Source organism: Pseudophryne corroboree, chromosome 2 (assembly GCF_028390025.1).
Source record: "Pseudophryne corroboree isolate aPseCor3 chromosome 2, aPseCor3.hap2, whole genome shotgun sequence".
Classification (NCBI taxonomy): Eukaryota; Metazoa; Chordata; class Amphibia; order Anura; family Myobatrachidae; genus Pseudophryne; species Pseudophryne corroboree.
The window spans coordinates 272,224,838-272,249,793 of NC_086445.1; the positions used below are offsets into that span (position 1 = coordinate 272,224,838).

The 24,956-nt window shown below is 44.7% G+C and overlaps 1 protein-coding gene across 1 annotated transcript in view; it reads left to right on the forward strand.

The window, feature by feature from the left end:
* Positions 1 to 22,669, forward strand: part of CPB2 (carboxypeptidase B2) — a 65,227-nt gene extending 42,558 nt beyond the window's left edge. Inside the window, exons 7-12 of the mRNA XM_063952815.1 lie at positions 8,114 to 8,218; positions 9,478 to 9,588; positions 10,134 to 10,224; positions 16,673 to 16,875; positions 21,396 to 21,480; positions 22,144 to 22,669. Of these exons, the coding sequence (XP_063808885.1) occupies positions 8,114 to 8,218; positions 9,478 to 9,588; positions 10,134 to 10,224; positions 16,673 to 16,875; positions 21,396 to 21,480; positions 22,144 to 22,328 (780 nt within the window). The 3' untranslated portion in view covers positions 22,329 to 22,669. The remainder of the gene's footprint in view (positions 1 to 8,113; positions 8,219 to 9,477; positions 9,589 to 10,133; positions 10,225 to 16,672; positions 16,876 to 21,395; positions 21,481 to 22,143) is intronic.
* The last annotated feature ends 2,287 nt before the right edge of the window (positions 22,670 to 24,956 follow it).

Below are 24,956 nucleotides of genomic sequence, written 5' to 3' on the forward strand. Positions count from 1 at the left end.
AGAAACTGAGGACGAGTCCTCAACTCTGCCCTATCCATATGGAAAATCAGATAAGGGCTTTTACACGACAAAGCCGCCAATTCTGAAACACGCCTGGCCGAAGCCAGGGCCAACAACATGACCACTTTCCACGTGAGATATTTCAAATCCACGGTTTTAAGTGGCTCGAACCAATGTGACCTCAGGAATCCCAAAACCACATTGAGATCCCAAGGTGCCACAGGAGGCACGTAAGGAGGCTGAATATGCAGAACTCCCTTGACAAAAGTCGGAACTTCAGGCAACGAAGCCAGTTCCTTTTGAAAGAAAATCGACAGAGCCGAAATCTGGACCTTAATGGACCCCAATTTGAGGCCCATCGTCACCCCTGTTTGCAGGAAATGCAGAAAACGACCCAGTTGAAATTCCTCCATTGGGGCCTTCCTGGCCTCACACCAAGCCACATATTTCCGCCAAATGCGGTGATAGTGGGTTGCAGTCACATCCTTCCTAGCCTTGATCAGGGTAGGAATGACTTCCTCAGGAATACCTTTTTCCTTCAGGATCCGGCGTTCAACCGCCATGCCGTCAAACGCAGCCGCGGTAAGTCTTGGAACAGGCAGGGCCCCTGCTGCAGCAGGTCCCGCCTTAGAGGTAGAGGCCAAGGGTCCTCTGAGAGCATCTCTTGAAGTTCCGGGTACCAAGTTCTTCTTGGCCAATCCGGAACCACGAGTATAGTTCTCACTCTTCCCCTTCGTATTATTCTCAGCACCTTGGGAATAAGAGGCAGAGGGGGAAACACGTAAACCGACTGGTACACCCACGGTGTCACTAGAGCGTCCACAGCTATCGCCTGAGGCTCCCTTGACCTGGCGCAATATCTTTTTAGCTTTTTGTTGAGGCGGGACGCCATCATATCCACCTGTGGTCTTTCCCAACGGTTTACAATCAATCGGAAGACTTCTGGATGAAGCCCCCACTCTCCCGGGTGAAGGTCGTGTCTGCTGAGGAAGTCTGCTTCCCAGTTGTCCACACCCGGAATGAACACTGCTGACAGTGCTAGCACGTGATTTTCCGCCCATCGGAGAATCCTTGTGGCTTCTGCCATTGTCCTCCTGCTTCTTGTGCCGCCCTGTCTGTTTACATGGGCGACCGCCGTGATGTTGTCTGATTGGATCAGAACCGGTTTGTTTTGAAGCAGGGGACTTGCTTGGCATAGGGCATTGTAAATGGCTCTTAGCTCCAGGATATTTATTTGTAGTGAAATCTCCTGATTTGACCACAGCCCTTGGAAATTTCTTCCCTGTGTGACTGCTCCCCAGCCCCGAAGGCTGGCATCCGTGGTCACCAGGACCCAGTCCTGTATTCCGAATCTGCGGCCCTCTAGTAGATGAGCCCTCTGCAGCCACCACAGTAGTGACACCCTGGTCCTTGCCGACAGGGTTATCCGCTGCTGCATCTGGAGATGCGACCCGGACCATTGGTCCAACAGGTCCCACTGGAAAATCCTTGCGTGGAACCTTCCGAATGGAATTGCCTCGTACGAAGCTACCATTTTTCCCAGAACTCGCGTGCATTGATGTACCGACACCTGTCCTGGTTTTAGGAGGTTTCTGACTAGAGATGACAACTCCTCGGCTTTTTCCACTGGAAGAAACACTTTTTTCTGGTCTGTGTCCAGAATCATTCCCAGGAACAGAAGACGTGTCGTCGGGACCAGCTGTGACTGCTGCAGCACTTCCCGAGAAAGTGCTACCCCCACTAACAACTGTTCCTTGGACCTCGCCTTTATCAGGAGATCGTCCAAGTACGGGATAATTAAAACCCCCTTCTTCCGAAGGAGTATCATCATTTCGGCCATTACCTTGGTAAAGACCCTCGGTGCCGTGGATAACCCAAACGGCAGCGTCTGGAACTGATAGTGACAGTCCTGTACCACAAACCTGAGGTACTCCTGGTGAGGAGGGTAAATGGGGACATGCAGGTAGGCATTCTTGATGTCCAGGGAGACCATGTAATCCCCCTCGTCCAGGCTCGCAATAACCGCCCTGAGCGATTCCATCTTGAACTTGAATCTTTTGATATATGTGTTCAAGGATTTTAAATTTAAGATGGGTCTCATCGAACCGTCCGGTTTCGGTACCACAAACATTGTGGAATAGTAACCCTTTCCTTGTTGAAGGAGGGGTACCTTGACAATCACTTGCTGTGAATACAGTTTTTGGATAGCCACCAACACTGCCTCCCTGGCAGAGGGAGTTGCTGGTAAGGCAGATTTTAGGAAACGGCGGGGGGGAGACGCCTCGAATTCCAGCCTGTATCCCTGAGATACTACTTGAAGGATCCAGGGATCCACCTGTGAGAGAGCCCACGGTGCGCTGAAATTTCTGAGACGGGCCCCCACCGTACCCGGGTCCGCCTGTGAAGCCCCAGCGTCATGCTGTGGACTTACCGGACGCGGTGAAGGACTTCTGCTCTTGGGAACTGGCTGTATGCTGCAGTTTTTTCCCCCTACCTTTGCCTCTCGGCAGAAAGGATGCGCCTCTAGCCCTCTTGTTTTTATGGGGCCGAAAGGACTGTACTTGATAATACGGTGCTTTCTTTTGCTGTGGGGTAGCCTGTGGCAAAAATGTCGATTTCCCAGCCGTAGCTGTGGAAACGAGATCTGAAAGACCATCCCCAAACAGTTCCACCCCCTTATAAGGCAAAACTTCCATGTGCCTTTTTGAATCGGCATCACCTGACCACTGCCGAGTCCATAACCCCCTTCTGGCGGCAATGGACATTGCGCTTATTTTTGATGCCAGCCGGCAAATATCCCTCTGTGCATCACGCATGTATAAGACAGCGTCTTTTATATGCTCTATTGTCAGCAAAATATTGTCCCTATCCAGAGTATCAATATTATCCGACAGGGAATCTGACCACGCAGCAGCAGCACTGCACATCCATGCCGATGCAATCGCTGGTCGCTATATAATGCCCGTGTGTGTATATATAGCTTTTAGGGTAGCCTCCTGCTTTCTCTCAGCAGGTTCCTTTAGGGCGGCCGTATCCGGAGACGGTAGTGCCACCTTTTTTGATAAACGTGTAAGCGCTTTATCTACCCTAGGGGGTGTTTCCCAACGTGACCTATCCTCTGGCGGGAAAGGGTACGCTGCCAATAACCGTTTAGAAATTATCAATTTCTTATCGGGGGAAGTCCACGCTTCCTCACACACCTCATTTAATTCCTCAGATGCAGGAAAAACTACTGGTAGTTTTTTCTCACCAAACATAATACCCTTTTTTGTGGTACCTGGGGTACTATCAAAAATGTGTAATACATTTTTCATTGCCTCAATCATGTAACTGGTGGCCCTATTGGAAGGTACACTAGTCTCATCGTCGTCGACACTGGAGTCGGTATCCGTGTCAACATCTGTGTCTGCCATCTGAGGTAGCGGGCGTTTTAAAGCCCCTGATGACATTTGAGACGCTTGGACAGGCACAAGCTGAGCAGCCGGCTGTCCTATGTCGTCAAACCTTTTATGTAAGGAGCTGACACTGTCACGTAATTCCTTCCATAAGTCCATCCACACAGGTGTCGACCCCGCAGGGGGTGACATCACATTCACAGGCATTTGCTCTGCCTCCACATCATTATCCTCATCATACATGTCGACACAGCAGTACCGACACACAGCACACACACAGGGAATGCTCTGATAGAGGACAGGACCCCACAAAGCCCTTTGGGGAGACAGAGGGAGAGTATGCCAGCACACACCAGAGCACTATATAACACAGGGATATCACTATACAGAGTGTTTTCCCCTATAGCTGCTTGTATTATATATACTGCGCCTAAATTTATTGCCCCCCCTCTCTTTTTACCCTTTCTGTAGTGCAGGACTGCAGGGAGAGCCAGGGAGCGATCCTTCCAGCGGAGCTGTGAGGGAAAATGGCGCCAGTGTGCTGAGGAAGATGGCTCCGCCCCATTTTCGGTGGGCTTTCTCCCGCTGTTTGTGTAAATCTGGCAGGGGTAATTTACACCTATATAACCTCTAGGGCTATATATGGTGTCAGTTTTGCCAGCCAAGGTGTTAATATTGCTGCTCAGGGCACCCCCCCAGCGCCCTGCACCCATCAGCGACCGGAGTGTGTGGTGTGCATGAGGAGCAATGGCGCACAGCTGCAGTGCTGTGCGCTACCTTGGAGAAGACAGAAGTCTTCAGCCGCCGATTTTCCGGACACTTCTTGCTTCTGGCTCTGTAAGGGGGACGGCGGCGCGGCTCCGGGACCGGACGACGAGGTCGGGTCCTGTGTGCGATCCCTCTGGAGCTAATGGTGTCCAGTAGCCTAAGAAGCACAAGCTACCACCAGTTAGGTAGGTTCGCTTCTTCTCCCCTTAGTCCCTCGCTGCAGTGAGCCTGTTGCCAGCAGGTCTCACTGTAAAATAAAAAACCTAAATTATACTTTCTTTCTAGGAGCTCAGGAGAGCCTCCTAGTGTGCATCCAGCTCGGCCGGGCACAGAAATCTAACTGAGGTCTGGAGGAGGGTCATAGGGGGAGGAGCCAGTGCACACCAGATAGTCCTGAATCTTTCTTTAATTGTGCCCAGTCTCCTGCGGAGCCGTCTATTCCCCATGGTCCTTACGGAGTCCCCAGCATCCACTAGGACGTCAGAGAAACTACATATTAGGCGTGTGGAGCTGGAGCAGTGACCAGCTGCTTGAAGGCTGATATCTCTTGTTCTGGGCATAGTAGAGACAAGCTGCCAGTGTCCACTGAAAGGGGAGAGTTCCAGCTGTAGGATTATACCCTCAGAAAAACTCTTAAGTCAGACAGAACCCGAGATATCTGGCTGGGAAGAGCAATTAACAAGCTTGTATGGGGACCAAGTCACATATCTCCGGTTCCCCAGGGCCAATTTTCATAAATCTGGTACCCCTGGAAAGAGGGGACCCTTAGCTACCAGCCTAGGGCCCTTATACTCCTGGGGCCCTTGGGCAAGAGCCCATTGAGCCCATACGAAAAGACGGCCCTGCTCGGTAGATCACTTAACCAGGCAGAACAGGCTTACAGGGCGGAATGTAGTTGGGATCCCGGCGCTCGGTATCCTAGCTGTCAGAATGCCAATGACAGAATCCCGACACCTGTTAGAATGCCGACACCAGCATACCGACACCCGGGATCCTGAATGTAAGTATCCCGGGGAGGTTATGGTTAGGCTGCGGGAAGGGAGGGTTAGGGTCAGGTTGCGGGCAGGGGAGGTTAGGGTTACGCTGTGGGGAGGGAGGATTAGGGGGAGGGAGAGGATTCGAATTAGCTACCTCCTGCGCCCCTGTTAGGATTTCAAACAGTCGGGATGACGATGTCGGTATTCTGAGTACCAGCATCCCGTACCCAACCCTCACAGGGTGACACAGGGTTAATGCAGCAGATATATGATTTATGCACCAGATCCAGCCAGGACCATATAGGGGAGTGTAGGTAGTGTGCGACAGATGGGACATTTGTGTCTGTACATACAGTGGTTACAGTGTAGTGTAAACGCTGGTTCTGTAAGTAGAATTGACAGGGGTCTGTAGTCTACGTAATGCCATCTCTACAGTAGGTATGCCTGGAGACTCTCAGGGGCACATTCTTCAAGCATGGAGGACAGGGCTGAAGATGCACAGAAACATTGCACATGCACAGTAACGCAAAAGGGCCAGAGGGTGTGCCTCTATCATTCTGGGGGTCCTAGTACCCTGATGGAGAGACAGCGCAGGGCGCTCTTTCCCAACAACATGAGGTTGTTATTGGTGCTCGGAAGGATGACAGGATGTCTCTAAAAGAAACTTCTGGGTCTGTGGAACGCCTATGTAAGGGACTTATGGTTACGTGATATGCAAAGTCATGTCACATTAATGGACAACTTCAATTGGACGTTGATTGTAATAAATAAATGGAGGTGGCACACACAAGGTTTGAAAAAAATTATTAAAACATTAAAATCATTAAAACAGGTCAGGTTGATGTTCCACTAACTGATCGTATACTGAAGTGTACTGCAACCAGGGTGGGTGTCTGAAACTCAGCTTGTGCGGAGTTCTTGTATTTGATACGCAATCATTTTGCCCATTCTCATTGTTGCAATTGATGTGTGTGATTAAATGGATTTTAAACCAAAGGGTATTACGCAAGATTTTTCCATTTAATTTGATTGTGAGTTATAGTGAAGAGATGGAGCAATATCCATATATAATATAAGGTTTTGAATTGAATACAATATTTACAGTGCTTAATACCAACAGGTGTGTCTCAAGGTGCTGATGTTCCTTCTTACTACAGAGTAGATGTTTTATACCATCTATCCTATGATATTTGTGTTTATTACCCTTTATATTGCAGTATTAGACTATATTGTGTTTTCTTTGCCTTTAAGGTGTAAAAACATCCTTCAGAGCACAGATAGCAACCTCATGAGACCCAAGCACTATTGTAATACCACCTTTTTTCTTTATTCCGATGTAATGTTTTGTGGTACTGTACATTTGTGTCAGTTACCAGCAGCTAAGTCATGTGTACTGTTATTCCCTATTGTTGTCTATATATAGCCCAAAAAATAAGTTAAGTCAAAATGCTATAATCAGAAACAATGTCTATCAGCGACATCTGGCTTGTATTTTATTAGCATCATGATGAAGGCTATTTAATACAGAGAGAATTCTAGTGACCTATATACAATTAACAGTATTCTTGTGACCACCACCCAATTCTGAGAGCATCTTTGTGACCACCACTCAGTACAGGCAGCACCCTTGTGTCCTACATCTAAAGCAGACAACATTCTTGTGACCACCATGCAATGCAGAGCGAATCCTTGTGATCACCATCCAATACTTAGAGCATCCTTATGACTACTACATAATACAGGGAGCACACTTGTGACCACCAACCAATACAGAGAGCACCCTTATGTCTGACACACAATAAGCATGCTTGTGAGATTGGTTGAGGAGCAATTCCTGCAAGTTTGCCTGTAGTCTCATTCTATTACATTCAGCAACTTAAAACTCACAGAACATATGTCGGACATGCACCAATTTGGAAAAATCCTAATACAGTATATTACTTTCCTCTTTAGTCCTGGGCCCAATAAGTTAGCTCTTGGAACAATTAATTGAATCTGTGTGCAGTTGCCAGTTTCCATGCACCCCTCTCTCACGCCAGTGCATTAGCTAATAAGACTTTGGCACTATGTCAGAGTCTATCAGCCATGCAAATATTTCCTAGAGAATAGCCCAGATGCCATATTACCAGTAATTCCTACTGTGCATGTGTCTGGGAAAATAGCGCCAGCTGGTGATTTCTTCAGCGGTGGCGTAAGTATAGTCAATGGGTGCAGGGTAAGCGGTGTGGCCCCCTTTTTGACTCAGGGGCCCTTGTGCATCACACACCCTGCACCCATTATAGCTATGCCCCTGCAAACAAGTGAGAAAAAAATTACACTTTGGGAAAAATTGATACTCTGTTTTACTAAAATTCTTGATAAGGCTATAACCATGTTAAAATATAAGATTTGGGATTGTAAATGCAAACCCAGTGTGCAGCTGCCTCCTCTATTTTAATGTGAATTTCAACATGGCACCAACTTTCCAGCTATCACTTGGTCATTATTCTGCAACAGGTGCGCACATCTTCTCCTTCATTGTCTTACCAATATTACATACCTTCAATGTACTCCATCCAACTCTTCTCATCAGCTTGTGCAAACTTCTGCTATTCTGCAATACCTCACAAACCCTTGTCCAAGTTTGGTGGACACCGCAAAATGAGTAGCATGACATTAAAGAGGATTCTACAATTTCTATGCTTCATAAATAACATCCACAGTGTATAGGTGACTTTAATACTGACTGCTTTAAATCAAACTAGCCAACTGTTGGGACTTCACCTGATGATAGGTTCTGTATAGTGCATTTCAGATGGGATGAAATCACATCACCGGCGGTCGGGATCCCGCTGGTCACTATATCACGGTGCCGGGGATGCTGACTGCCGGGATCCCAGCCGCCGGCAAAGCATACCCAACCCTTTCAGGTAATTCTACTGCAGTGACTCTAATATACATTTTTATTTACATTAATGTCTAATTATTTGTCAGCTGTCTGGGAAGTGGAAAACAGCAAAAAATGCTATATGGATTGACTGTGGCATACATGCAAGGGAGTGGATCGCTCCTGCCTTCTGCTTGTGGTTTGTAGGACATGTGAGTACCCGTGAGACACCCACTGTTCCTTAGGTTTCTCTCTTGTTTTCAGAAATACCCTGTTACTAATATGGTACTATACTAATATGTATTATTTACTAATAGAAATGTTGATATTGGATGAGTGTAGTCAAACAGCATAGACCAATGTACTTCAACTATTTCACTGGTTATACACATTACTATGACCACCAGCTAATAGCCAGAGTAACCGCCGTGTGCAGCACGGACAACAGCTAGATGGGCTGAACTGTTGTTTTAGACACAGGTCTGGTAGCCCTCAGGTTAAATTTGACAGAGAGCTGCTTTTTGCAACTTGGATAAATCGCCCCATTTACCCATGACAGCAAAGAGTGATAAGTATGCAGACGGCCTATCACACACCTTCTATATCCACCAAGCCAGTGCACGACACGTGACATACTTCATGGGCTACACACTGCCGACGTCAAATGTAGGAGGTTGCCGGCCAAACTAAAACCTTTATTTTAAAGTGCCAATCATTTACAAGGCATCTGACTTTTTTTAATGTGCCAATCATTTACAAGGCATGGTTTTGCCTTGTAAATGATTGACGCTTTAAAAAAGTATCCAAGTTTGGCCGTCAACCTGCACCTCTGGCCAACTCGGCAGGCATCCAGCCCCAGGTGTCAGAAATGTGCTGGGTGTTCCTGGGCAGTGAATGGGTGGTATACGGGAGCTGAACTGGTAGTGAGCTTAGACACCTAATCACTCTTAACTGGAGACCATACTCTGTCAGAGAATTTGCACCTAGCCTGGGGCTGGTGCTATTTCCAGTGGTGCATTATTAGAGTCTATACATTCTACAAGTGGGAGTCTCAGCCCTTGTACACCAGGGGATGGGCTAATACTAGCAGTAGCATAAAGTCAATGCCGCGACTAAGGCAAAAGACGCTAAATCGGTCGCAGCAAGGTGTGACCCAGAATCAGACCCTAAATATCCCAACCCATGTAAATTGCACATAGTAAAACTGTGATTAGCAGAACATTTCCAATTTGCAAAAGATGGGACGATGAAGTTTTTTTATGAAACATGTTCCTCAGTCCTTATGCGCGCAAATATACATTTGCAGTGGTCCGTTTCCTCAAACCAGAGGGAACATTGTAAATTGCAGGTAGCATTAGAGCATCAGTTGCAGTATCAGAGCATGTTTTATGCTGTCCATTCAAGCATCATGGTAAGTGGTTGAATAAGTATGTAACTCTATGTAATTGTCCTTATGTTGTTTACCATCTAGGCTGTGGGTTTCTATGGCCAGGATGAATACATGACAAATCTTTTGAAATATACTGACTTCTATGTCTTACCAGTGATGAATGTAGATGGATATCGCTATACGTGGACTACTGTAAGTATATTATTTCTAGGCATCTACCCATGACTCTTGGATGTGTAATGGGCAGGTGACGAATCAATCAGGATTAAGTACATTAAAAGCATTAGTAACAAAATTGATGTAATTGCCCGGTGTGATGCTGCAGTGCACAGTAGTAATTTCTCTTTAATAATAACAGTTCCTGTCACTCCGTGGTTACAGCACCATGCTATGACTGTGGACACATCAGGTTTGCAGCAAAGTGGGCACAGCTAGAAGGATAATCACTAAAGATAATTTGCTTCTCCATGAAACACGTAACCTCTGTATGTGCAAAAGAGCAGCATTTACATGGAGTGCTGCATATGCTATTTTAGGAGAGTCCTGTTCTTTAGTGAGTGCGGAGATAAAGTTGATCAGAAAAATAGATGATCTTTAGGGAAAGCAGTATTGCGACTACAAACAGAATATACAATCAAGTCCAGTGTTTATATAAATAAAACTAGAAATAGATAACGCAATGACAATGGTTTTTCTGAGATGTGAATACACCATACATCTACCTTTTATTTTAACAGAATCGAATGTGGAGAAAGAACCGTTCTAAGCATCCAAACAGCAATTGCTATGGTACTGACCTCAATAGGAACTTTGACGCTGGGTGGTGTGGTATGTTTTTACTATTTTAAATTGATTTTGAATCTGCAGAAATAAAACTGTGTTACTTGACAATATTTGCTTCCTTGGTATAAGAGCACTTGTTCCTGATGGTAAATATGGGATTTTAATGAGGAAACCTGTGGAGGCATATCCACTTTGTGCACAACCCCTGGTACAAAATATGCACTGATGATGATGATGATGATGAGTGCCTCTTGATCCCTCCCACTGATACTATGACTAGTACTAGTGTGGCTTCTACAGTAAGTAGTTGTCTGGTTTTCTAAAGCGGAAGACACTAAATGCTTGCGTAAATTTTTTACCTTTTGCCTTTTCTTTTTTTTTAGATTTACTGTTAAATGATAACTAGAATCTGATTGGCAACACCTCCACTTTTCAGAGGTTTTAGTAAATCTGCACCCATGTAGCTAGCTATATCTTGCAAGGAGATAAGCTTACTCAATTTGGTCCACAGTGTTGTGGCTTGAACCCAGAAGGAGGTAAAGTAAATGAGTCTGTGAGCTCTGTTCCTGCAGAAATATACCAAATAGGTTCCCATTGGTGCTTTTCTCCTGCAAACTAAGTTTTGAAAGGATGCAAAGGAACCAAAGGCCACCAGCACAACAGTGGTGGCACAATCATCAGTTTGAATGAAGTGGACAAAACAATAGCAAGACAAAGCTACTATCCGTAAATGTAGGCTGTTAGTAAGGTAGTGGTAATGTATTCTGATAGGTACAGTGCTCATTAAGTCCAAGCACGGCTGCCAGCAAGAATAGCAATGTGGCGGCACATGCATATAGCTATAAAAAGTTGTGTAACATAAACAAAAACTTTGGAAAAATATTTTCTGCAAATGAACTGCCAGGGCGACAATCCACCTTCTAGACACTTTTTGATGTTAAACAATTGAGTGAATGTTAATTAAATGGCAGAGAGACAAGTTACTACTGCTACACCGTGTTATTTAAAACATTTGATACACTGTGGTGGGGTGATTAAGCCATGGATAAGGTCTGTTATTTTCTCCCTGGATCGAACAGACTGGGAGCTGTTCCTTCCAGGGAGAAATTACAGACTTCAACCATGACACACAGGCAGTATAGTATCCCTAATCTGCAAATGATACAGTTGCTATTGAAAAAAAATGTGGACCCATCAGGGGTCCATCTGTACAGTAAGAAAGCAAAGGACACTACAACATGAACTGTAAGTCTTGTTTTAAAGCTAAAGTGCAAATTAGGGCCATATCCAAATCTGTCCATCACCTCCCAGAGGTACTTCAACTTTATAGAATCAAAGCAATACCACAACTGGTTCCCCAGTGGAGACTTGTATATTAATGTAGGGACATTGATGTCTATAGACAGTTCAAGCATAAAACCTGTGTGGTCAGACCCAGTAATAGATGAGACCTAATTGGAAAGGTGAGTAGACATAAGCTTAACATCTCTGTAAGCAGGGAAATTGGTCTAAGCCAGTGGTTCTCAACCTCGGTCCTCAAGTACCCCCAACAGTTCATGTTTTCCAGGTCTCCTCACAGGATTGCAAGTTAAATAATTTGCTCCACCTGTGGGTCATTTAAAATGTGTCAGTGAGTAATGAATACATCTGTTCAACTGCTTGGTGACCTAGAAAACATGATCTGTTGGGGGTACTTGAGGATCGAGGTTGAGAACCACTGGTCTAAGCCACAGTTGTTAGGTAGTTTCCAACTTTTCAAATTACAACAATTAAGGAAGGCCTCTATGTTGTTATATTTAAGGAATAAATGTAACATCTAAGGAGCCTCAATCACAATATTATCAAAAGCAGAGGAACAGCGCTATTAGTTTGGTGAACAATAACCACATTTCAGCTACCTTTAAAGTAATAAATTAGGAACCAAATCCTAAAAAAATGTATAGACGAGAGTGGTTAAATAAGTAGGTTCTTTATTTCATTCTAATTTCCCACAGGCCAGAGCAGGTAGACCACTGCTTCCCCTCTCGGCCATTAGACTGTGGCTCATATCAGTTATACTCTCCCAACATCAGTTGTAAGATGGTGGGGCTGGGGGAACATAGCCAAACATTGAGGTGCATAGGGTGGTCAGAATTCTGCATCTAAAAGGCACATCAGCAGCTGAAATTAATCGTCAACTTGTTGAGGTGTATGGTAATGTCTCAATATTGTTCTTAGACGAGACAATTAAAGCAGGGGCCCTTACCAGCAGGGACGATATCTGTGGACTACCTTCAAAAAAGTAGTCAAAGTGCTAGTACTAAACCCATTTCATAGACAATGTATGGAATTATATTTCATTAAAATGCAATTCAAGATCCTCATGGGTGTAAAGTACACAACATTTCCATATGAAAAAGGTAGTGATCCTGAGAGTGCATGCAGTGGTGCAGAGAGAGGGGGGGTGGGGGGGTGGAGGGTACAAATTACCCAGGCCCAGGTCTGATGGAGGAGCCCAGTGAGGGTCCAGAAGGGGCCCAGGCCCCTCCACATTATCTAGCAGCAGCAGCTCCATTCCTCAGCCCAGCACAAGCTGCTGTGTACTGGTCTGCTGTTGCTTAAAATACTATTTTTTTTTAGTATTTTTTTCTAAGGGTACATGATCACATCTCCTGTGATTAGGCCACACTCCTTGAAAAGTACCTGGGCCCATCCCGGCTCTCGACTGCCCTGAGTGCATGTAAACGTAAAGGCTGCACAAGATACCATGGCTAGAATACAGCCATTTCTCATCCATAGCAAAGATCTATATTGTGCTTACTAGGTCTAGCAACAAGAAGCAGTATTCCCCCTCGAGACTACTGAAATGAAAACAATTAGCTTCATCTGAGGTAACAACATTTATACCAACTCTATAAAAGACAACTTTTTCCCAGGTTCATCTCATGCATAAGTGAACACCAAGCTAATTTAAACATCTCTTTTAAAAGGCTTGTCACTATGTGGGTTTGATTGGAATTGCTGGCTGGTGTTGGAGTGTATGAAGTTAGGTTTGCTTATGCTCTTCCTCATTCAGTAAAACAGTAAGGAGCTGAACTGTATAAACATATAGGAACATGAACAATAGCTGTAGTTGGGGGGATGTACTGCAGAAGAGAACACCTGTTGGAACAACGAGAAGTGCCATGAAGGTGGGAGGTGGAATACACACTTTTGAGTGGATGGGAAATGGGTAAATACCGCTAGTCGTGATCCCGGCGGTCACAATGCTGAAGCTGGAATCCCGACTAGCTGTGAAATGCCGCCGCCGGAATACCGGCGCCACAAGCTGTTCTTCCTCTGTGGGTGTCCATGACACCCATAGAGGGATAGTATAACCTGTGGCAAGCGCAGCGAGCCACCGTGCCTGCAGCGTGGCGAGCCCGCAAGGGGCTTTCTATAGTTCTCCCTGCTGCCGGTATACTGACATCCAGCCCCCAGTTATTCATACTGAACCCAAGTGGATGATATATGAGAACGCACAGCAGGTGTATGACTAGTGTTAGCTAGATGCTCCACAATACCACAAGTATACCTAGGAGAGAGCGCACCAATGGTGGAATGCTGGCACATGCTAATACTGCACAGAAGCTCTGGTATTCATTGGAGGGGTTGGTATTGGGTGACCGGCGGTTGGGAGAACGCCGGTCACCATACCGATGCTGGGATCCCGTTTGTCAGATGGCCGGCAGGGGAAGGGGAGCACCACGTGCTAATCACTCAGCGGTCTTGGTGGCTCGCTGCGCTCGCCACAGGTCCTATTCCCACTCTATGGGTGTCGTGGATACCCACGAGTGGGAATAGTCCCTGTTGGTCAGCATGCCGACCGGCGGGTTAGTCAGTGTTCAAGATGCCGTGCCGGTATTGTGACTGGCGGTCACATAACCGCATCCTGATTGGAGAGAGCACACTGTGGATGAATTTTCTGATGTTTGCTGATTGCTGCACAGTTGTTCCCAAGAGAGAATACACTGCAGATGGAATGCTGAGGCTTGTAGAGATTGCTGAATAGCACGGGAAAGCACAGTGAGTTCAGGAAACTAGAGACAACTGTAACATGAGCCAGAGTCACAACTGGAGGTGTTCTGGCTCCAGGAGTTGTTCTGACTCCAGGAGTTGTTCTGACTCCAGAAGTTTTTAAATAGGGCAATCAGAATCCCTCTGACTGGTGGATCTAGGGTCAGGTGACTGGAACCAACAAGGCGGCGCCCATGCAGCACTGGGTCCAGGAAAAGACACCAAACATTAAAAGTATAAACAAATACAAATTTCATGGACTGCTGAGGTGACCAGCGGGAACCCCCCAGGAGGCATAGCAGAGCTCGATGACAAGCCTTCAATTCTAGAGTTCTTAATTCAGTAAGGAGAAATCTGTCACATCAAAGACTGTTTAACTAGGCTCATACGGGATATGTATGATTTGCCGGCAGATGGGATGCTGGCTGTCATGATTCTGACAGTGGGATCCCATCCGCCAGAATGCCGGCAGTGGGGCTAACGCTAGAAAGGCCCTTGTCACTCACAGAGGGAGAATAGCCTGTTTTGCCTGTATTCTGGCGGCGGCATTTCACCGCCTGTCGGGATTTCGACGTCTGTTTTATGACCGCCGGGATCCTGACTAGCGGTATTTTAACTGCTTCCCACTCATACAAATGCTAACCACTAAAGATGCATTTTCAGAAATGGCAACGGACGAATATTTTGGTGATATCTGAGGCCAGGTCAGTATTGGCCAATGGCAAGTTAATATGGGATACGGCACTGTGAGAAGTGGATAACTTTATTTCTTGGGAGTGGCATACCCAACACATGTCTATAGAGCGGTCTTAACTTTTTGTGCATTTGATAATGACAAGTTTTGATTTATTAATTTTGTTCCCAAATGCCTTCCCTTTAGAATATATGGCCTTGTGGCTAGGACATTTTTCTTAGTATTAGAATGGGGCATAAAGGGCCCACCAGGGGAATGCAAAGGTAGGGACAATGAAAGTGTGTGCTGCTGAAGGAGTCAACCATCAGATAGATTTGGCCAACTAACATAGAGGCGTAACCAGTCACTAGAATAATCTTTGTGATTCTGAACACATCAGTCATATATTACCATAACATTCAACCAATGAAAGTCTTAAGCTGTTGACACACATAACTTAAATTTCCCTTTGCCCCACACCATGCCAGATTGCCGGTACACACTGGCCAATGTAAAGAACGATAAAACAGCATCTTGTTCTGTTATTCTTTACAGTGCACTGGGTTGCATACGATGGGCCAAATGTAATGACGTCCAAGTTGGCCGATATGCAGGTTGCCAGCTGAACTCGGACATTAGTGTAAAGGGGTAATCATTTATAAGGCACGTCCGTCTAACTCAGACAGTATTACAACTGGCCCGATATCTTCCAGTTGGCTGTGCAGCATAGTCAACAAGAAGATGTTTCATTTGACCAGCAGCAGCACAATCGGCAAACTGTGCCTGTTTCATCTAAGTGTGTACCCAGCCTTAGATTACTTCATGTAATTATATCACACAAAAACAACATAAAAGATACTAGGTAATAACAGAAATAAATACAGAAGAAGCCCCTATAGCCACGTTCCCAGTGCAGGAACCTTTTGTAATTTTCCATTTTTAAATACCTGTACTATGCTTATTCAATAAAAGAGCCTGGTGTTAACTATACAAACTGTGGTGAGAGGGCTTGTGTCTCACCACAGTTACCCACATTTCTGTGGGATTAGCTCCCTTCAAGAGAGAGGAAAACAAGACCTGCACATTCTGCACCTGCAGTAGTAATTTGGAACTTCGGGCTTTCTGGATTGCACAGCTCCAAGTGGAGAAATAGAAGTCCAGGTTTTCCAGCTCACCCAGAGCCAGTAGGAAGTAAGAATACGGAGATGAGTTTAAAACTCCCATACACCCACTACTCGGAGCACTGATGCCTGTTAGATGCCAGTCAGTAGGCTGCAGTTTTGTAGTGCCAGGACTTTGGATGTTGGCTGTGCCAGGACAGCATGGTGGATGGTGCCTGCAGGTCGTTGCAGCAGAATAACTGTTGAGCACAGGAAGTGCTAAGATATTTACTTTCATTTGTTCATTTTAAGTTATGTACCTGTGACCAGTCCCAAGCCTATGTATGCTATGTCCGGTATCTAATGCCAGCAAAGACTGTGTTTTACCTGCCTAAGAGTCCTTATTTCCAGTACCCATTTTACAATACAGTATTTTAGTATTTAAATATCAGACCTGTCACCTCAGCCAGGACCATGATACAAAAATATTATTATGTATATGATAAAAGACGGTCATGAGTAAATAGCTGAGGGATGATCAGGGAATCACACGTTAAAAATATATGTTGTAAATTAATACTTATATGGAAAGTAGGGGTTAATCACATGTATGACAAGATGTATCTTGATATCAATGTTCCTTGCCCACTGTGTCTAAAATGTAAATGATTACATTATTTTTTAGGCTCCGGAGCTTCCAATAATCCTTGCCATGAAACATACTGTGGACAGTTCCCTGAATCTGAACCTGAGGTGGCCGCAGTTGCTGATTTTATCAGAAAGCAGAAAGATATTATAAAAGGCTATATAACAATGCACTCTTACTCCCAGATGGTGCTATTTCCCTATTCATACACTAGAGAGAAATCAAAAGATCATGATGAACTGGTAAGAGACAGACACTTTTTTGTATTTTCTGTTCTGATGGTAAAACTACCAGGTCTAGTTTAATAGTTTATTTTTATCGTTAATGAAAGCAAACTCTAAGAACATACTATTCCATAAAGGGCATGCTCTGATCCGGAAATTGAATGGTGGCAGGTTAAATACTGATGAATATGTGTGCATATTTGTAACTTACACTCCTTTATGCTTAGGGGTAAATTTAGTAAAGCTTCTAAAACAGAGAGTTGGTAATGTTGCCCATAGCAACCAATCAGATTTTGTAAAAGGCAATGGAGAAATAATAGACAGCATCTGATTGATTGCTATGGGCAACATCACCAATTCTCTGCTTTAGAAGCTTTAGTAGATGACCCCCGTAGAGAAGCAGGGCGGGGTGGAGAAGGCCAATGCAAACTCAGGCCAAGAAAAGTGAGGGCATGTTTGCGTAATTGCAAAATGTCACAGATGTACATCAGTAGACATATCAAAACAATACATGAAAAACCCTTTTTCTAGTGTTTATGGCTAGTTGGGTGTAAGTACGCCTGATGTACCATGGGATGTTAGCGTCTCCATGGGATGCAGTCACTTTGTCAACAATTACCATATTGACATTAATAATGACAACACAACAATGTTGACGCTAGAATGTCAACATGGTTTAATGTGTCAACAAGCAGCATGCCAACATCCCCATAATGTTGACATCTGAAATGTCTACATGTGAAATATTGACATTCTGGGAATTCTGACTGTTAGGGTTAGGCACCACTGTGAGGGTGAGGGTTAGGCAGAGGGGGAAGAATAGGTATTACAGTTAAAATTCTCACCGAAACCGGTGCTCCATCAGAGGTCTGTGCTGGAAGTGATGGTCACTTGACCGCCGGAACCAGGAAGCCATGTCGACATGCCATCCATCTACACATGATGAATGTCAACATGGTCAGTGTACACATGGTGTATGCCGACATTTTGACCTGATGTATGTCGACATGATAATTCAATTTAACATACCACACCCGTCTCAGCATATGGGTATTAATACACTATTTTAAGTGCATTTTTATAAAGCTTCTTTTTTTTGAATGCATATACAGGTTGAGTATCCCTTATCCAAAATGCTTGGGACCAGGGGTATTTTGGATAGAGATGAGCGCCTGAAATTTTTCGGGTTTTGTGTTTTGGTTTTGGGTTCGGTTCCGCGGCCGTGTTTTGGGTTCGAACGCGTTTTGGCAAAACCTCACCGAATTTTTTTTGTCGGATTCGGGTGTGTTTTGGATTCGGGTGTTTTTTTCCAAAAACACTAAAAAACAGCTTAAATCATAGAATTTGGGGGTCATTTTGATCCCAAAGTATTATTAACCTCAAAAACCATAATTTACACTCATTTTCAGTCTATTCTGAATACCTCACACCTCACAATATTATTTTTAGTCCTAAAATTTGCACCGAGGTCGCTGTGTGAGTAAGATAAGCGACCCTAGTGGCCGACACAAACACCGGGCCCATCTAGGAGTGGCACTGCAGTGTCACGCAGGATGTCCCTTCCAAAAAACCCTCCCCAAACAGCACATGACGCAAAGAAAAAAAGAGGCGCAATGAGGTAGCTGTGTGAGTAAGATTAGCGACCCTAGTGGCCGACACAAACACCGGGCCCATCTAGGAGTGGCACTGCAGTGTCACGCAGGATGGCCCTTCCAAAAAACCCTCCCCAAACAGCACATGACGCAAAGAAAAAAAGAGGCGCAATGAGGTAGCTGTGTGAGTAAGATTAGCGACCCTAGTGGCCGACACAAACACCGGGCCCATCTAGGAGTGGCACTGCAGTGTCACGCAGGATGGCCCTTCCAAAAAACCCTCCCCAAACAGCACATGACGCAAAGAAAAAAAGAGGCGCAATGAGGTAGCTGACTGTGTGAGTAAGATTAGCGACCCTAGTGGCCGACACAAACACCGGGCCCATCTAGGAGTGGCACTGCAGTGTCACGCAGGATGTCCCTTCCAAAAAACCCTCCCCAAACAGCACATGACGCAAAGAAAAAAAGAGGCGCAATGAGGTAGCTGACTGTGTGAGTAAGATTAGCGACCCTAGTGGCCGACACAAACACCGGGCCCATCTAGGAGTGGCACTGCAGTGTCACGCAGGATGTCCCTTCCAAAAAACCCTCCCCAAACAGCACATGACGCAAAGAAAAAAAGAGGCGCAATGAGGTAGCTGACTGTGTGAGTAAGATTAGCGACCCTAGTGGCCGACACAAACACCGGGCCCATTTAGGAGTGGCACTGCAGTGTCACGCAGGATGTCCCTTCCAAAAAACCCTCCCCAATCAGCACATGATGCAAAGAAAAAGGTTAGGTGGTATACAATTATGGACGGGCTGCCGAGTGCCGACACAGAGGTAGCCACAGCCGTGAACTACCGCACTGTACTGTGTCTGCTGCTAATATATAGACTGGTTGATAAAGAGATAGTATACTCGTAACTAGTATGTATGTATAAAGAAAGAAAAAAAAACCACGGTTAGGTGGTATATACAATTATGGACGGGCTGCCGAGTGCCGACACAGAGGTAGCCACAGCCGTGAACTACCGCACTGTACTGTGTCTGCTGCTAATATATAGACTGGTTGATAAAGAGATAGTATACTCGTAACTAGTATGTATGTATAAAGAAAGAAAAAAAAACCACGGTTAGGTGGTATATACAATTATGGACGGGCTGCCGAGTGCCGACACAGAGGTAGCCACAGCCGTGAACTACCGCACTGTACTGTGTCTGCTGCTAATATATAGACTGGTTGATAAAGAGATAGTATACTCGTAACTAGTATGTATGTATAAAGAAAGAAAAAAAAACCACGGTTAGGTGGTATATACAATTATGGACGGGCTGCCGAGTGCCGACACAGAGGTAGCCACAGCCGTGAACTACCGCACTGTACTGTGTCTGCTGCTAATATATAGACTGGTTGATAAAGAGATAGTATACTCGTAACTAGTATGTATGTATAAAGAAAGAAAAAAAAACCACGGTTAGGTGGTATATACAATTATGGACGGGCTGCCGAGTGCCGACACAGAGGTAGCCACAGCCGTGAACTACCGCACTGTACTGTGTCTGCTGCTAATATATAGACTGGTTGATAAAGAGATAGTATACTCGTAACTAGTATGTATGTATAAAGAAAGAAAAAAAAACCACGGTTAGGTCACTGGTATATACAATTATGGACGGGCTGCCGAGTGCCGACACAGAGGTAGCCACAGCCGTGAACTACCGCACTGTACTGTGTCTGCTGCTAATATAGACTGGTTGATAAAGAGATAGTATACTACTAATATTATATACTGGTGGTCAGGTCACTGGTCACTAGTCACACTGGCAGTGGCACTCCTGCAGCAAAAGTGTGCACTGTTTAATTTTAATATAATATTATGTACTCCTGGCTCCTGCTATAACCTATAACTGGCACTGCAGTAGTGCTCCCCAGTCTCCCCCACAATTATAAGCTGTGTGAGCTGAGCAGTCAGACAGATATATAATATATATAGATGATGCAGCACACTGGCCTGAGCCTGAGCAGTGCACACAGATATGGTATGTGACTGAGTCACTGTGTGCTGTGTATCGCTTTTTTCAGGCAGAGAACGGATTATAAATAAAAGTGGTGGTCACTGGTCACTATCAGCAAAACTCTGCACTGTACACTACTGAGTACTCCTAATGCTCCCCAAAATTAGTAAATCAAGTGTCTCTAATCTATTCTAATTCTAAACGGAGAGGACGCCAGCCACGTCCTCTCCCTATCAATCTCAATGCACGTGTGAAAATGGCGGCGACGCGCGGCTCCTTATATAGAATCCGAGTCTCGCGATAGAATCCGAGCCTCGCGAGAATCCGACAGCGTCATGATGACGTTCGGGCGCGCTCGGGTTAACCGAGCAAGGCGGGAAGATCCGAGTCGCTCGGACCCGTGAAAAAAAACATGAAGTTCTGGCGGGTTCGGATTCAGAGAAACCGAACCCGCTCATCTCTAATTTTGGATATCGGATTTTTCCGTATTTTGGAATAATTGCACACCATAATGAGATATCATGGTGATGGGATCTAAATCTAAGCACAGAATGCATTTATGTTTCATATACACCTTATACACACAGCCTGAAGGTCATTTTAGACAATATTTTTTGTAACTTTGTGCATTAAACAAAGTGTGTCTACATTCACACAATTCATTTATGTTTCATATACATCTTATACACACAGCCTAAAGGTCATTTAATACAATATTTTTAATAACTTTGTGTATTAAACGAAGTTTGTGTACATTGAGCCATCAAAAAACAAAGGTTTCACTATCTCAGTCTCACTCAAAAAAGTCCGTATTTCGGAATATTCCGTATTTCAGAATATTTGGATATGGGATACTCAACCTGTATATATTCAGTCCCAGTAACCTTCTGAGGCACAAAATACTATTTTCATACAGAGTCGCATAACCTGTAAATTTTTTATTTTCAGTTGCAGCTAGCAAAAAAAGTCACAGATGGTATCAGATCAACATCAAGAAATAAATACACGTCTGGTCCAGGAGCTGATACGATTTGTAAGTAATTCATTTTAAACAAAATGGTTTTCTAGCTGCCTATAAAGGGTCTAGAAACGTTGTGATTATGCTCTACTAACAGCTTTTCAGACTGCATATGGCACTATGCGCCCGTGGATCTCTGTGGAACTCTAAGGGGGATATCCAATTATCCCCGGTAAAACATCGGGTCCGAAAAACGGCAGTTTACGGCTGTTTTTCTGACTTTTTTCCGATGTTTCACCGATTTTTTTTTACAGGCTATCCAGATGGATCGCCTGTAAAAAAAACCCCCTTCTCCCGAAAACACACAGCTTCAGTGAAACCTGTGTGTTTTCGTGTAAAACAGCCCCGTTTTCGGACGGAGGCAGGTGAAACAAAATCCCTGATAAGCCGGCGCGTGCCGCGGCTTATCAGGGCTAATTAGCTAGCCCCCGGTGGGACAATTAGCCCCGATAAATTACCGGGGATAATTGGATATCCCCCTAAGTATGTCATACCAGCCCCTGTGGAGCACTTGTATGCTAAAATAACATATAATGTCATCCCTACTGTAGTTTAGGCTTTTAATCAACCTGTATCTCCCCAGCAATTTTCAATATTTTAGTTTTCCCATTGGAAAATGTACTTGTTACATATGCAAATGATAACTAGAACCAATCTTTTGTCATTACACTTTTGCAGACCTGGCCCCTGGAGGTTCTGACGACTGGGCATATGACTTGGGCATCAAGTATTCTTTTACACTTGAACTTCGTGATAAAGGGACCTATGGATTTTTACTTCCTCCAACATTAATAAAGCCAACATGTAGTGAAGCTCTAACTGGGATCAAAATTATATCTGCCCACATTGTTAAAAACATGTAATGCGGATCCAAACTTTCCAAAACCACTTTATTTGTGTCGATGGATGTGCCAACTTATGAATAAGAAACATATTTCCAAATGTATTGCAACATAAACCAGTGCATTAAAAAATTGTAATGATTACCCTCTACATATGTCTACAAAACCTTGCTACAATAAAATAATTTGCAACATCATACAGCATAAAGTGGGGTCAGCACAAGTAATAAAATATTGCACAAAATTCGTATCCTTTTGCTTAGTGTATATTAATGTACAACTAGTGATAACGTTGGGAACCTTGCCTAGTATGAAATTTAAAGTATCCATGTGACACAATAAATGTAAGTTAGGTTGTCAAAGACTACTTCTTCCATAATTCTCTCAGTAACGGTTTTCTATCTTGTTCCTATTGTTTACTTACATAGCTCCACTGTCAAGGATGTACAGTGACTATGTTTTCAACCACACCAGTCCCTGTTCCAGTGGAGCTCCCAGTCTAAATGATCTGCCACACAAACACGCACAGTATACTAATTACAATCCATTGTTGAAAGCGGACTTCTCTGTATATTTTGGATTATGGGTTGGAACAAGAGCTTTGGGAGGAAGCCCAAGCAAACACAGGGAGAACCTACAAGCCCCTTTCCTGGTTGGAGTTGAACGCATGGCCCTGGTCAATATGATAGTACATGCAAAAAAAGCCTCCCTGTACTGCTGTCACACTATAGCCAGAGAATACCCAGCAGGCATTTTTTTTCCTCTTCTCTCTCTCTACTTCTGCCTTAGAGGATACAGCTAGAATGTATGTGTTTTGTTGTCACAAGAGGCACTTACAGAGTCTTGTTACCCACAAGCTCGATACCAGACTATGGAGAATGCAGTTTGCTTCTGTTCTTATCCCCTCTGCTGGTGATGTCCTTATTGGATGTAAGGAAGCTGGCTCTGCTTGACTAGTGCAAGCCCAACAGTGCTAATACAGTATGTGTCTGTTTGGCCTGGCCACACTGTATGCCAATCTGTCTGACTCTTGTGTACCGAATCCTGCTAACATCCACCAAACATGCTTACTGCCCAATCCTTGTCTGCTGTGCCATTTACCGAGTCCAGTATACCAAATCCTGCATACATCTAGACCACGCTCCCTGCTGAATCCTTGTCTGCTGTGTCGCTATATTGACTCCTATTTATTGAATCCTGCTATCATCAATGTACTATGCTTCCTGCCCTGATGTGTTGTTACACTGATTCCAGTATACTGAATCCGGCTTTTGTGGTGTGTGAAACTTTTTACTATATTACCTGAAGAGCACCTATAAAGCATTTTTCCACTACTTGTAATAGAACCCTTTTGGTGGAGATGTGCACATCATCATCAGTAATAAGTCCCAATTACAGGGACATGAGAAAAAACATGAGTAAAAAGGTCCAGAGCATTAATCAGTCTGACCTAATGCTTTAGTGAATACCAACCTAATAAAGGGGGGTGCACACGTACCGATGTGTGCTGAGCGATCTAACACAGAACGCGCAGCACACATCTCTCCCCTCGCTCAGCACACAGTGCGATATGTGCTGAGCGAGGAGGGGGGGGGGGGGGGGGAGAGACGTTTACTCCACACAGAGGTGAAGTGAGCGATCTAACTAGATGCCGCTACGGGGCATACATATGGAGAGATGTGTGTATCTTTTCTAAGCAATCTAGTCAGATTGCTTAGAATTTAAGCACACATGGCTACGTGTGTACCCCCCTACAGGATGGTGCTTCAATGGGAGTTTGTCAACCTAAACAGAGGATACCACCCCATGCTGAAAGTGCTGGGGCTCTTACCAATCTGCCTGGTGAGTGAGTCATAAATAACAAAATTGGGATCCCTGGAATGATTCCAGAACACACCTGCCTTTTATATAAAAGGAGTAAAGCAAGGTACACACTATACAATTATTGGGCCGATTTACCAATAATTGGAACAGTGGCCTGATTTATTGTATAGTGTGTATAGTGTGTGAGAACGATCCTGTCGTCGTTTCAATGATAATTTGGGAAAATCTTGCACACCCACCCGAACAATCGATTTTCCAATCAATCGGCCCAGACCAAATATATCTGCCACAATCTCCAGATATTGAGCAGTGTGTGTGCGCGTTCTGAATAATCTGCCCATTTTTTCTATGTTTTCCACTCGCTACATCATGGGGGTCATTCCGAGTTGTTCGCTCGTTGCCGATTTTCGCAATGGAGCGATTAAGGCGAAAATGCGCATGCGCTTGGTACGCAGTGCGCATGCGCTAAGTATTTTAGCACAAAACTTAGTAGATTTACTCATGTCCGACCGAAGAATTTCCATCGTTGAAGTGATCGGAGTGTGATTGACAGGGAGTGGGTGTTTCTGGGCGGAAACTGACCGTTTTCTGGGAGTGTGCAGAAAAACGCAGGCGTGCCAGGATAAAAGGCGGGAGTGTCTGGAGAAACGGGGGAGTGGCTGGCCGAACGCAGGGCGTGTTTGTGACGGAAAACCAGGAACAAAACTGACTGAACTGATCGCAATGTAGGAGTAAGTCTCGAGATACTCAGAAACTGCTAAGAATTTTCTATCGCAATTCTGCTAATCTTTCGTTCGCAATTCTGCTATGCTAAGATACACTCCC